Source organism: Nerophis ophidion, linkage group LG21, assembly GCF_033978795.1.
Source record: "Nerophis ophidion isolate RoL-2023_Sa linkage group LG21, RoL_Noph_v1.0, whole genome shotgun sequence".
Classification (NCBI taxonomy): Eukaryota; Metazoa; Chordata; class Actinopteri; order Syngnathiformes; family Syngnathidae; genus Nerophis; species Nerophis ophidion.
This window is the reverse complement of record NC_084631.1, coordinates 10,535,838-10,550,060: the sequence shown is the minus strand read 5'-3', so window position 1 is coordinate 10,550,060 and position 14,223 is coordinate 10,535,838. Positions and strand designations below refer to the sequence as shown.

Here is a 14,223-nt window from a genome sequence, read left to right as displayed (position 1 = left end):
TCTGTGTGAATGCCCAATGCTGGAGATGAGATGGGGCGGCATAGCTCGGTTGGTAGAGTGGCCGTGCCAGCAAGTTGAAGGTTGCAGGTTCGATTCCCGCTTCCGCCATCCTAGTCACTGCCGTCGTGTCCTTGGGCAAGACACTTTACCCACCTGCTCCCGGTGCCACCCACACTGGTTTATATGTAACTTAGATATTGGGTTTCACTATGTAAAGCGCTATAAAAAATATAATTCACTTCACTAATTCATGAACTGAAATGCAGAAAGAATGTCGTATTGTAAAAAATGTGTTTGAATGCACAGTAGGAATGGTTTGAATATTGAAGAATGCTCGTTTAAATGCGAGTGGAATGTACAAGGAAAGGTGGAAACAGTTTTGATATGAAATCGTTTGAATGTACAAAACACAAAACCAGTGAAGTTGGCATGTTGTGTAAATTATAAATAAAAAACAAATACAATGTTTGCAAATCCTTTTCAACCTATGGACAAGACAGTCAACGTTCAAACTGGAAAGCATTGTTATTTTTTTGCAAATATTAGCTCGTTTGGAATTTGATGCCTGCAACATGTTTCAAAAAAGTATGCATGAGTGGGAAAAGGAGACTGAGAAAGTTGAGGATTGCTCATCAAACACAGATCGGTGCCATAATTGGGTATAAAAGCAGCTTCCATGAAATGCTCAGTCATTCACAAACAAGGATGGGGCGAGGGTCACCAGTTTGTGAACAAATGCGTGAGCAAATTGTCGAACAGTTTAAGAACAACATTTCTCAACGAGTTATTGCAAGGATTTTAAGGATTTCACCATCTAAGGCAGGGGTGCCCACACTTTTTCTGCAGGCGAGCTACTTTTCAATTGACCAACTCGAGGGGATCTACCTCATTTATATATATCATTTATATTTATTTATTTATGAAAGAGACATTTTTGTAAACAAGTTAAATGTGTTTAATGATAATACAAGCATGTGTAACACATATAGATGTCTTTCTTTCACGAAGACAAGAATATAAGTTGGTGTATTACCTGATTCTGATGACTTGCATTGATTGGAATCAGACAGTAATGATGATAACGCCCACATTTTCAAATGGAGGAGAAAAAAAGTGGTCCTTTCTGTACAATACCACATGAAAGTGGTTGGTTTTTGGCATCTAATTCATCCAGCTTCGTTACACTTTACAAGAAAAACATTGGCAGCAAATTCCGTAGCTTGCTTGATTGACATTCACGGCACCCGAGGGTCTTGTGAGATGACGCTGGCTGCTGCCAGTTCATTATTATGAAAAAATGACAGAGAGGAAGGCGAGAAACACTTTTTATTTCAACAGACTTTCGCGCCGTCCCTTCCGTCAAAACTCTAAAGGCCGACTGCACATTTCCTATCTTCACAATAAAAGCCCTGCTTCATGCTGCCTGTGCTAACAAAATAAGAGTCTCGGAAAACTGGCGTGCACAAATGATGTGCACGCCAGCTTTCTGAGGGATCGCTTGTACACGCCAGTTTTGCGAGACTCTGTATTTAGTTAGCGCAGGCAGCATGAAGCAGGGCTTTTATTGTGAAGATAGGAAATGTGCAGTCGGCCTTTAGAGTTTTGACGGAAGGTACGACGCGAGAGTCTGTTGAAATAAAAAGTGTTTCTCGCCTTCCTCTCGGTCATATTTTCATAATAATGATCTTGCAGCAGCCAGCGTCATCTCACAAGACCCTCCGGTACCGTGAATGTCATTTAAGTGACGTCTTGGTGAAGATTGATGATCACTAATTTTTAGGTCTATTTCTTTTAAAAGCCTCGCTGGAGATCGACTGACACACCCCCCGCGGTCGAATTGTAGCTCGCGATGGACGTAATGGGCACCCCTGATCTAAGGTCTTTTATCTCATCAACAGTTTCAGGGAATCTGGAGAAATCACTGCACGTAACATTGAATGCCCATGCATGACCTTGGATCCCTCAGGCGGTACTGCATCAAAAACCGACATCAGTGTGGATAGGAAAACACCACTTGGGCTCAGGAAAACTTCCATAAAACCAATGTCACTAACTACAGTTTGCCGTTACATCTGTAAGTGCAAGTTAAAATTCTACTATACAAAGCAAAAGCCATTCATCAACAACACCCGGAAACACTGCTGACTTCGCTGGTCATCTAAGAAGGACTTATGCAGAGTAGAAAAGTGTTCTGTGGTCTGACGAGTCCACATTTCAAATTTTTGGGGGGAAACTGTGGACATCTTTTCCTCCAGAACAAATAGGAAAGAACCATCCAAATTGTTCTAGGCGCAAAGTTCAAACGCCATCATCTGTGATGGTATGGGGGTGTATTAGTGCCCAAGGCATGGGTAACTTACACATCTGTGAAGGCACCATTAATGCTGAAAGGTACATACAGGTTTTGGAGCAACATATGTTGCCATCCAAGCAAAGTTATCATGGGCATCCCTGCTTAGTTCAACAAGACAATGACAACAGCGTGGCTTTATAGTAAAAGATTGCGGGTACTAGACTGGCCTGCCTGTAGCCCGGGCATGTCTCCCATTGAAAATGTGTGGTGCATTGTGAAGCCTAAAATACGATAATTGAGATCCGTGACTGTTGAACAACTTAAGCTGTACATCAAGCAAGAATGGGAAATAATTCCACATAAAAATCTTCAAAAATTGGTCTCCTCAGTTCCCAAACGTTTACTGATGTCACGTCTATGGTTCATGTTTTGTTTTGGTCATGCTATGTTTAGTTTTTTGGACATTTTAGTTCTGTTTTGCTATTCCTTGTTTGTCTTACCATGCCAACTGATTTAGTTTTCTGTCATATCTGATCATGAGTTTTGTATGACCATATTACCCTGAGCATCCCCAATCTTATCTGTTCTCAAAGCTAAGCAGCGTCTGGCCTGGTTAGTACTTGGATGGGAGACTGCCTAGGAATACCAGGTGCTTTGGACTCTAAGTTCCTTTTTTTCCACTCCCCGTTTTGTTACCATGACAACCAATCAGTTCACCTGTCTTGTCTCACACCTGTTTTCACTTATCATGTTCATTATTTAAGCCACAGTTACCAGTTAGTCAGTCTGGCAACATCACCTCATTCACGCCCTCGATTATCTGCTTCATGCCTTGCAATGCTGTCCATTTTGTCCACGTAAGTTTTTGTTATTCATGCCACTGCGCAAGTGTTTTTGTTTCATGTTTATAGTTTATAGCCTTTGTGCTAGTCTTTTGTTTCATAGCCCAAATTTTGTACCTCCATTGTGAGCGCTTTTTGTTTGTTCCTGTATTTTTAGTTTATTAGTGTTAAAATAAAGATGTCTTTACCTTCACGTTGTTTCCTTTCCATTCGCTTTGCACCTCGGGAAAACAAACCAAGACCAAGTCCCAGCCTGACAACTGAGTGTTGTTAAAAGGTAAGGCTTTGGGACATAGTGGTAAAAATGCCCTTGTGCCAACTTGATTGCAGTGCGTTTCTGCCATTAAATTCTAAGTTAATAATCATTTGCAAAAAAATTTCTGAGTCCAAACATATCTTGTCTTTGCAGTTTATTTCATTGAATATAAGTGGAAAAGGATTGGCAAATTATTGTATTCTCTTTTTACTTACGAATTACACAAAGTGCCAACTTCACTGGTTTTGGGTTTTTGTACTTTTGTCAATAAATGTTCTCATTCATCCAGGTCATTGTAATCTCAGGGCATTCAACTGATCGCAACTGGACTGTTTGGTTTCTCTTACAAGACGTTTCAGCTCTCATCCGAGTAGGCTTCATCAGTTCATGCTCATAGATTTAGATCATTTAGAGCTGGTTTAGCGGCTGGTGCCAAAACCCAAAATATCTATACTCCAAAAACCAGGAGGATGTGCCTGGGCAAAGATGGTTTCGCCCTATTGTAGTGAGGAAAAACAGCTGTTTTGATGCAAACGAGCCAACGACCTTCTGTGACCAGAATGTTTCTAACTCCTGTTATTTGTTGGAGGCTAAATCACAGTATTTTAGGAATGGTTGAATTGACAGTGTTTTATGTGTGGGACAGATGGCGTTGCAGACCACCTCCTATGTCCAGGGATGTGTTTTCAACCTTGACACCAACACCACAGCCGCTAGACTAGATCTGACCTAAGTCTATGAGCACGAACTGATGAAGCCTACTCGGATGAGAGGCGAAACGTCTTCTAAGATAAACCAAACAGTCCAGTTGCGATTGATTAAATGCCCTGGGATTACTACATATAATCACTTTCTGTCTATTCCTCTTAAAAAACAACACCATAGATTCAACTATGGACAAAATCCAAAAAATCATATTTGACAATGACAATCCGAGGTAGGTTACAGATACAATTAGTTAAAAATGCTGCAGTGCAGTTTGTAGGCAATTTCATCACAACACTAAAGATATGATTAATAATGAATCTCAAGTTAGATGTAAGATGTAATTCTTCATTCAGCAGTGAGAGAATAAAATAGATATCGAGAAGTTACTCACATAGAACTTGGATGCACACAGGTTCGCTGTTCTCTCCGGTGCCGACGGTGTTGGTGGCTTTGCAGATGTAACAAGCCGCATCACGACGCTGCACACTTCTCAGCTTCAGGAGGTTTCCAGCGGGCATCAAAGGCACGTGTGGACTTTTCTTCTGCAGCGACCAGGAGTACGTTGTCGCCGCAGGGTTCGCGTCTGTTTTGCATTCCAATGTCAGGTCCGTGCCGATTTTGACACGGGTAGAAGCAGAATTCAAAACAGTCGTCTTCCTCGGACGGTCTGAAAGGATAGCTCCGTTAATGCTTTTGTCCTATCTGTTTTGATACACAATACCATGGTTTTCCAGATTGTGGGAAATTGTATTTATTTTGTAGCAAGCAGACTGTCATAGTTTGTGACGAACCCCAAGATGCAGAGATGGAGGCAGGCATGGAGTGAGAAAACATGGTTTCAATATAAAAAAACTAGAACAAAACCAAACAAAGGGTACAAACAAAAGGCACGCATGTGGGCGGATAGCAAACTAAGAGAGCTAGCATGAGAGCTAGAAAACAAAAAGGAAAACAGAAATCATACTTGTACTTAGAAAACAAAACTGAAAGCAGGGAACAAAAGGCAGTAAGCTATAAATAGTTAACAAAATATATCTTACCGCTACGCTGCAAAGATACGACGAGAGCGACAAGAAGTGACACCGACAATCCACGAAACGACAGGTAGCAACGACACAAGAGCCTAAGCCTAAGCCAGATGGATGCAGATGCAGAGATGGAGGCAGGCATGGAGTGAGAAAACATGGTTTTAATTTAAAAAACTAGACCAAAACCAAACAAAGGGTACAAACAAAAGGCACGCACGTGGGCGGATAACAAACTAAGAGAACCAGCATGGGAACTAGAAAACAAAAGGGAACTTTAGCATGGACAATAGAAGTCATACTTGTACTTAGAAAACAAAACTGGAAGCAGGGAACAAAAGGCAGTAAGCTATAAATAGTTAACAAAATATAGCTTACCGCTACGCTGCAAAGATACGACAAGAGCGACAAGAAGTGACATCGACAATCCACGAAACGACAGGTAGCAACGATACAAGAGCCTAAGCCTAAGCCAGACGGATGAAGATGCAGAGATGGAGGCAGGCATGGAGTGAGAAAACATGGTTTTAATATAAAAAACTAGAACAAAACCAAACAAAGGGTACAAACAAAAGGCACACACGTGGGCGGATAACAAACTAAGAGAGCCAGCATGGGAGCTACAAAACAAAAAGGAACTTTAGCATGGACAACAGAAGTCATACTTGTACTTAGAAAACAAAACTGGAAGCAGGGAACAAAAGGCAGTAAGCTATAAATAGTTAACAAAATATAGCTTACCGCTACGCTGCAAAGATACGACAAGTGCGACAAGAAGTGACATCGACAATCCACGAAACGACAGGTAGCGACGACACAAGAGCCTAAGCCTAAGCCAGACGGATGCAGATGCAGAGATGGAGGCAGGCATGGAGTGAGAAAACATTGTTTTAATAAAAAAACTAGAACAAAACCAAACAAAGGGTACAAACAAGAGGCACGCACGTGGGCGGATAACAAACTAAGAGAGCCAGCATGGGAGCTAGAAAACAAAAAGGAATTTTAGCATGGACAACAGAAGTCATACTTGTACTTAGAAAACAAAACTGGAAGCAGGGAACAAAAGGCAGTAAGCTATAAATAGTTAACAAAATATAGCTTACCGCTACGCTGCAAAGATGCGACAAGACGTGACATCGACAATCCACGAAACGACAGGTAGCAACGACACAAGAGCGACATGCAATACAATAATCCAGCACTGACTGGAGGAACAAAGCAGGTAAAATAGGAGCTGGCTGATTGACAGCAGGTGTGGCCAGATGCCAATCAGCCGCAGCTGAGGGTAAACAGCACACAGGGAGACAAACTGGAAGCTGAACTAAAATAAGAGTGCTGATAGGAACTAAGGACAGGAAATACTAAACACACACAGAGGAAAAACTAAAACACAAACAAACTGTCAGTGGCAAGCCTGACACAGACAGCCAGTCCAGTAAACTGTGGTCCATAATTATGTGCAGGTCATAAAGTATGTAGCTTATATTACACAAAATGAAGGCTAAGTAAATATATTTATATTAACTTTAACTTAATATTTCCGATATGCAAAATGACAACCGGATGTGAATAGTGTGACAATTGGCTGCAATCTCCCATCCCTCCAGGACCTGTTCTCCTCCAGGACCAGGTGGTGTGTGGGTCGGATCACAGCTGACTCTTCTCACCTTGGACACTAACTATTCTCCCATCAGGAGATTACGGTCCATCCAGACCCACAACTCCCGCCACCAGAACAGTTTTTTCCCCTCAACCATCAGGCACATTTACAATAACAAAATCTGATACAGCTTATTTTATTACCTATTCTGTGTTACGTGTTTTATGTTGCACGATTGCACCAAGAACAATTCTTAGTTTGTGAACCCGTTCTCAAACAATGCTAATAAAAACTATTCCGATTCCGATTCAGATGTCAACGTTTAGTTTTGGCCTAAGCCAGACAGTTTGGGAACGCTCACATACACAAACATGTCAACTTCTGTACCACAAACTAAACAACTTGAGATTACATCATTTCGGTTTGTAAGAGCTGGTTGTCTGAGCGAGAGAGAGGTTCAATTAGGCACAACCACACCACCCTTCTGCCCGGGAGAAGGTGGGAAAAGCAGCGTTACCAAGTGCGCCGCTACGGATTTTGGGCCCCATGAAAAGAATCTTTGCAACACATAATTTCATATAATTTCATCATTATTAGGGACCTCTCTGGGCCCCCCTCCATCATGGGCCCCTAGAATCCGTCTCCTTTACCCCCCCTTTTCAGCGCCGCTGAGCGTTACACTACACTTTTCGTAAGATGAAATCATGTCATTTTGTTGTCACAAAAAAGTAACATTGAAACAAACCCTGTACATTGAAATGATTGATCTAAGAGAGTCCAAATTACGGCCCTTGGGCTAAGTGCGACCCATCGACATCTTCAAATTTGCCCTAAAGATTTACCCACTGGGAGATTGCATTCATTTTAAATAGTCTACAATTTGGGTGGTGTTGTTATGGCGCTGAGTAATTCAGTTTGGTTATACTCCGGGGGCCTCATGCACAGCATTTACTTAAATGACCTAACGCAGGGGTGTCAAACTCAAATACAGAGTGGGCCAAAATTTAAAACTGAACAAAGCCGCGGGCCAAGGTTGAGCAAATTAATCTTTTAATAGGGACCCAAACAAGTTTCGCATTGAATATTGAACAAGCAAGGCTTATATAACTTTATAGTGACATGGAAAATTGAGTTTCAAATAATAATAATAATAATTAAAAAATATCAATGGCATATCAAATAAAAGTTAAATACAAATGTAATGCCTATTTTCTATTTGAAGCCTTCTGAGGTAAATATCAAAATATATTGTAGCGTCTCGAAAGAAAAGGGCGGAGTGCCATCTCCGGGTTGGGGAGGAGACCCTGCCCCAAGTGGAGGAGTTCAAGTATCTAGGAGTCTTGTTCACGAGTGGGGGAAGAGTGGATCGTGAGATCGACAGGCGGATCGGTGCGGCGTCTTCAGTAATGCGGACGTTGTACCGATCCGTTGTGGTGAAGAAGGAGCCGGTCGATCTACGTTCCCATCCTCACCTATGGTCATGAGCTTTGGGTCATGACCGAAAGGATAAGATCACGGGTACAAGCGGCCGAAATTAGTTTCCTCCGCCGGGTGGCGGGGCTCTCCCTTAGAGATAGGGTGAGAAGCTCTGTCATCCGGGAGGAACTCAACGTAAAGCCGCTGCTCCTCCACATCGAGAGGAGCCAGATGAGGTGGTTCGGGCATCTGGTCAGGATGCCACCCGAACGCCTCCCTAGGGAGGTGTTTAGGGCACGTCCAGCTGGTAGGAGGCCACGGAGAAGACCCAGGACACGTTGGGAAGACTATGTCTCCCGGCTGGCCTGGGAACGCCTCGGGATCCCCCGGGAAGAGCTAGACGAAGAGGCTGGAGATAGGGAAGTCTGGGCTTCCCTGCTTAGGCTGTTGCCCCCGCGACCCGACCTCGGATAAGCGGAAGATGATGGATGGATGGATGGATGGTTTCGAAAGAGTTAGTGCTGCAAAGGGTTCTGGGTATTTATCCTGTTATGTTTATGATATGTTACAGTGCAGATGTTCTCCCGAAATGTGTTCGTCATTCTTGTTTGGTGTGAATTCACAGAGTGGCGCACATTTGTAACAGTGTTGAAGTTGTTTATAGGGCCACCCTCAGTGTGACCTGTATGGCTGTCGACCAAGTATGCCTTGCATTCACTTATGTGTGTAATAGCCGCATATATTATGCGAGTGGGCCCGCACGCTGTTTGTACGGAGGAAAATGCGGATGTGACGACAGGTTAAAGAGAATGCTAAAGGCAGTGCCTTTAAGGCATGCCCTCAATACTGTTGTCCGGGTGGAAATCGGCAGAATGCTTGCCCCGGGAGATTTTCGGTAGGGGCACTGAACTTCGGGAGGATTGGCAAATGTGAGAAATTGCGGTGTTACACCGGCACCGCTGCTGTGTAATAACGGCGGGCCAGCTGTAATGTTAATTTGATATTGCCTCAAGGGCCAGAGTTTGACACCCGTAACCTAACGCAAACAACCTTCCCTAGTCATGGTGCCAAAAAAAAAAAAAGATCCAACCAACACAAAATATAAACGCGCATGGTCCCACATTACACAAACTGTTCACTGAACTTTGTGGATATTATAAACAACATCCACGCTCCGTGAAAAAATTAAATCAGCGTTCCACTACACTTTCCTTAAGATTACATCATGTCCGTCTTTGCGGCTGCTCAGGGGGCCATAACATTGTGAAGGTATACCTGATTACCCCAAAAGTGTAATCACTTGTTCTGTATCTAATTCCCCCTTACCCATTTGAGCTATATTGCAAACTAACTGACAGACAAACATATACCATCAAAAAATAACCCCCTGGCGGAGGTAATAATCTTTGTAAGGTATGATCAGAGTGACCGGCACGCTCACTTACATTCAACTTGAAATTGATGCGACACTGACGCTCCCGTCCCCACGTTGTTTCGGGCCTCGCACACATACGACCCTGCATGCTCAGGTTGCACCGACTCCCCCACGTACGTCGACCCCTGCCAAACCCGTTTACCGTCTTTGAACCAACTGTAGCTTGTGGGGGACGGATTGCTTTTCTTCGCAAAACATGTCAGCTCCATTTTATCTCCCTGCCTGAATGTAGTCGGAGCCGGACGGATCTCAACGGTCGGGACATCTGCAAAACCCAAATTGGAGAATGTCTCATCATCAAAACACATTTACATGGTGAATTTAAGCAGTATCTTATGTTAACATCAAATACCGTATGTATTTGAACTGATTGACGGACGTTCATGTTATGTTTGTATGTGAATGGACGAACGGATGTTTACATGCATACTGCATGTATTTGCACTGATTAACACAGGGGTGTCAAAGTCAAATAGAGAGTGGGCCAAAATTTTAAACTGAACAAAGCCGCGGGCCAAGGTTGAACCAATTAACCTTTTAATAGGGACCCAAACAAGTTTTGTGTTGAATATTAAACAAGCAAGGCTTATATAACTTTATAGTGACATGCAAAATCAAGTTTTAAATAATAATAATCATAAAAAATATCAATGGAATATCCCAAAAAATCTAAATAAAAATTGAATGCCTCTTTTCTATTTGCAAGCTTCTGAGGGAAACATCAAAATGAACCTTTTCCACCGGCTAATAATACATTTGAAAAATAAAATAACAATAATGAATGAATCAAACATTCAAACTTTGAAGTAGCAAGAGAAAGTGCATGCATAAAAACGTTAATTATTGCTCAGTTTGCTACACTGATTCGCTTTAACACTGAATATGGAACATGCAACGCTTATATAACTGAATAGTGCAAAATCAACTTTGAAAAAAACAAATGAAAAAACATCAATGGTATATTAAATAAAATTCAAATAAAAAAATGAATGCCTCTTTTCTGTTTGCAGCCCTCTGAGGTAAATATCAACATTAACTTTTTCCGCAGGCTAATAAATTTGAAAATAAAATAATGCGGTGGTAGCGGGTGGTGTATATTGTAGCGTTCCGGAAGAGTTAGTGTCGCAAGGGGTTCTGGGTATTTATTCTGTTGTGTTTAAGTTGTGTTACAGTGCGGATGTTCTCCCGAAATGTGTTTTTCCTTTTTGTTTGGGGTGGGTTCACAGTGTGGCGCATACTTGTAACAGTGTTAAAGTTGTTTATACGGCCACCCTCAGTGTGACCTGTATGGCTGTTGACCAAGTATGCCTTGCATTCACTTGTGTGTGTGTGTGTGTGTGTGTGTGTGTAAGCCGCATATATTATGTGACTGGGCCGGCACGCTGTTTGTATGGAGGAAAAGCGGATGTGAGGGCAGGCTAAAGGTGCCTTTAAGGCTGGCCCCCAATATTGTTATCCGGGCGGAAATCGGGAGAAAGTCGGGAGAACGGTTGCCCCGGGAGATTTTCGGGAGTGGCACTGAACTTCGGGAGTCTCCCGGGAAAATCGGGAGGATTGGCAAGTATGAGTATTAGCGGTGAATGCTGTGTTACAGCGGCAACTCCGCTGTATAATACCGGCGGGCCAGCTCTAATGTTAATTTGAAATTGCCTCAAGGGCCAAATTAAATTACACGGTGGGCCAAATTTGGCCCGCGGGCCAGAGTTTGACACCCATGGATTAACAGATCTTTATGTTATCTTCATATATGAATGGACAGATAGATGTTTACGTTTCATACTGGACGTATTTGAAATGATTAACAGATGTTGGTGTTATCTTTGTATGTGAATAGACTGACAGATGTTTATATTATATACTGCTTAGTGTGTGATTGTGAGTGTGAATGTTCTCTGTCTGTCTGTGTTGGCCTTGCGATGAGGTGGCGATTTGTCCAGGGTGTACCCCGCTTTGCGCCGGATTGTAGCCGAGAATGGTTCCAGTGCCCCCCGCGACCCCGAAGGGAATAAGCGGTAGAAAATGGATGGATGTATTTGAACTGATTGACAGATGTTTGATGTGTTTGTATATGTATGGACAGACATATGTTTACATTACATACTGTATGTATTTGAAATGATTGATAGATGGTTGCTATGTTTGTATGTGAATGGACAAACAGATAGTTACATTACATACTGTATGTATTTAAATTGATTGATAGATGTTTGCTTTGTTTGTACGTGAATGGATGGACAGATAATTATGTGTATCTATTAATAGACAGAGGTTGATTGGCAACATTAAATTGGCCCTAGAGTCTGAATGTTGTCTGTCTATCTGTTGTGGCCCTGCAATGAGGTGGTGACTTGTCCAGGGTGTACACTGCCTTCCGCCCGATTGTAGCTGAGATAGGCACCAGCGCCCCCCGCGACCCCAAAGGGAATAAGCGGTAGAAAATGGATGGATGGATATTGATAGACAGGCAGATGTATGCATAATGTCCATCCATCCATCCATCCATTGTCTACTACTTGTCCCTTTCGGGATAGCGGGGTTTGCATAATATATGTAGTAAATGGACAGACATTATGTTCATACAGTACATGAATAGACAGTCAGATGTTTGCATGATGTGTGTATGTGAATTGACAGACATTATGTGCATATATTAATAGACGGCCAGATGTTTAGAAAATGTGTGTATGTGAATGGACAGACATTATGTGCATACAGTTCATGAATAAAAAGTCAGATGTTTGCATGATGTGTGTATGTGAATGAACAAACATTATGTGTTTTGATGAATATGAAGGTAGATGTTTACATGCTGTGTGTATGTGAATTGACATACTTTATCTGCACATATTAATGGACAGGCAGATGTTTACATGATGTGTGTATGTGAATGGACAGACATTATGTGCATATATTAATAGACAGGCAGATGTTTAAAACATTAGTGTATGTGAATGGACAGACGTTATGTACATACAGTACATGAATAGACAGTCAGATGTTTGCATGATGTGTGTATGTGAATGAACAGACATTATGTGTTTTGATGAATATGAAGGTAGATGTTTACATGGTGTGTGTATGTGAATTGACAGACTTTATCTGCACATATTAATGGACAGGCAGGTGTTTACATGATGTGTGTATGTGAATGGACAGACATTTTGTGCAAATATTAATAGACAAGCAAATGTTCAACAAGATGTGTGTGTGTGAATGGACAGACAGTTGTGCAAGGCACCACGAAGAAACAAGGCAATATATCAAAGATCTTTTCTCACATTGAACATCAATGGCGATGCTTGAAGAGTCAGTTCCGTGCACGTTTCTCGCCCAGCACGTGTAGGTCCCACTCTTTTCGCCTGTGATGGAACTGAAGACCAAGGTGGGTTCCGTGGACAGAGCTTGTTGATTTCTAGACCAAATAAAGGTGGGAGTGGGTTTTCCGACGCTGGTGCAGCTGAGAGTGACCTGGTCTCCTTCTTTGACATGGGACTCTGACACCTTGGCTTTGGTGCTTCTCGGGGCATCTAAATAGCAAGCAAAAAAAAAATTAAGTTTGACTAATCGGATGACAGCCCTCATTTTCATATTTATATCCATTTTTCATGTCAATATCTGTTTTGTCCAAATTTGGAGGAGAACATATACAAGGTTATTCATTTTTTGTGGTGATCAAACTCACCAAAAAGAAACATTGAAACATACCTTGTTCAATGTAAGATTGAGATGACTGATCTAAAGGAGTCCAAATTATGGCCTTTGGGCTAAGTGCGACCCACCGACATCTTCACATTTGCCCTAGAGATTTACCCGCCGGGAGATTGCATTCATTTTAAATAGTCTACCCATTTAGGAGGTGTTGTTATGTCGCTGAGTAATTCAGTTTAGTTCTGCTCCCAGAGCCCGCATGCGCACTATTCAGTTATATGACCCAATACAAACAACCTTCCCTAGTCATGCTGCCAAAAAAAAAGATCCAACTAACACAAAATGTGAACACGAATGGTCACACATAACACAAACTGTTCACTGAACTTTGTGGATATTATAAACACTGTCTACGCGCCATGAAAAAATGTAAAATGACACCCATTTGAATCCACTACAAACCTTGATGGTAAAAATGCTAAACTTTCTCCACACTTATCCATGTTTGGCGCATTTTAGTTTGATATTTCTGATTGAGTATAAAACTTTAAGACGGTCGTCACAGAAGTAAAAAAGGTAGGGGTCAAACTATCACATACTCTTGATATCCATGTATATTATTAATTATATATCCAGTACTAATACATACATATATATATATATATATGCATGGTTTCCCACACATTCATTTATTTGAGGTGGCCCGCCACGAAAGAATTAAGGCCGCCACAAATAAAAAAAAAATAAAAATAAATAAATGTATATATATATATATATATATATTTTTTTTTTTTTCCCCCGGCTTTTGACTCGCTCGACTGCTCATAAAAGCAATGGGACTCTGTCTGTGAATGGAGCTTGTAGTTACATATTATACAAATATGTAAATATTATATAAATATGTATATAAATATGTATGTGTGGGACAAATCACAAGACTACTTCATCTCTACAGAACTGTTTCATGAGGGGTTCCCCACAATCATCAGGAGATGATTGA

At 41.7% G+C, this 14,223-nt stretch overlaps 1 protein-coding gene across 1 annotated transcript in view; it reads right to left on the bottom strand.

Moving 5' to 3' along the window:
• The window catches only part of LOC133540249 (B-cell receptor CD22-like), a 64,183-nt gene that overhangs the window by 39,960 nt on the left and 10,000 nt on the right, over positions 1-14,223 (bottom strand). The window contains exons 3-5 of the mRNA XM_061882841.1: positions 12,854-13,102; positions 9,586-9,840; positions 4,491-4,766 (exon numbers count right to left, since the gene is read on the bottom strand). Of these exons, the coding sequence (XP_061738825.1) occupies positions 4,491-4,766; positions 9,586-9,840; positions 12,854-13,102 (780 nt within the window). The remainder of the gene's footprint in view (positions 1-4,490; positions 4,767-9,585; positions 9,841-12,853; positions 13,103-14,223) is intronic.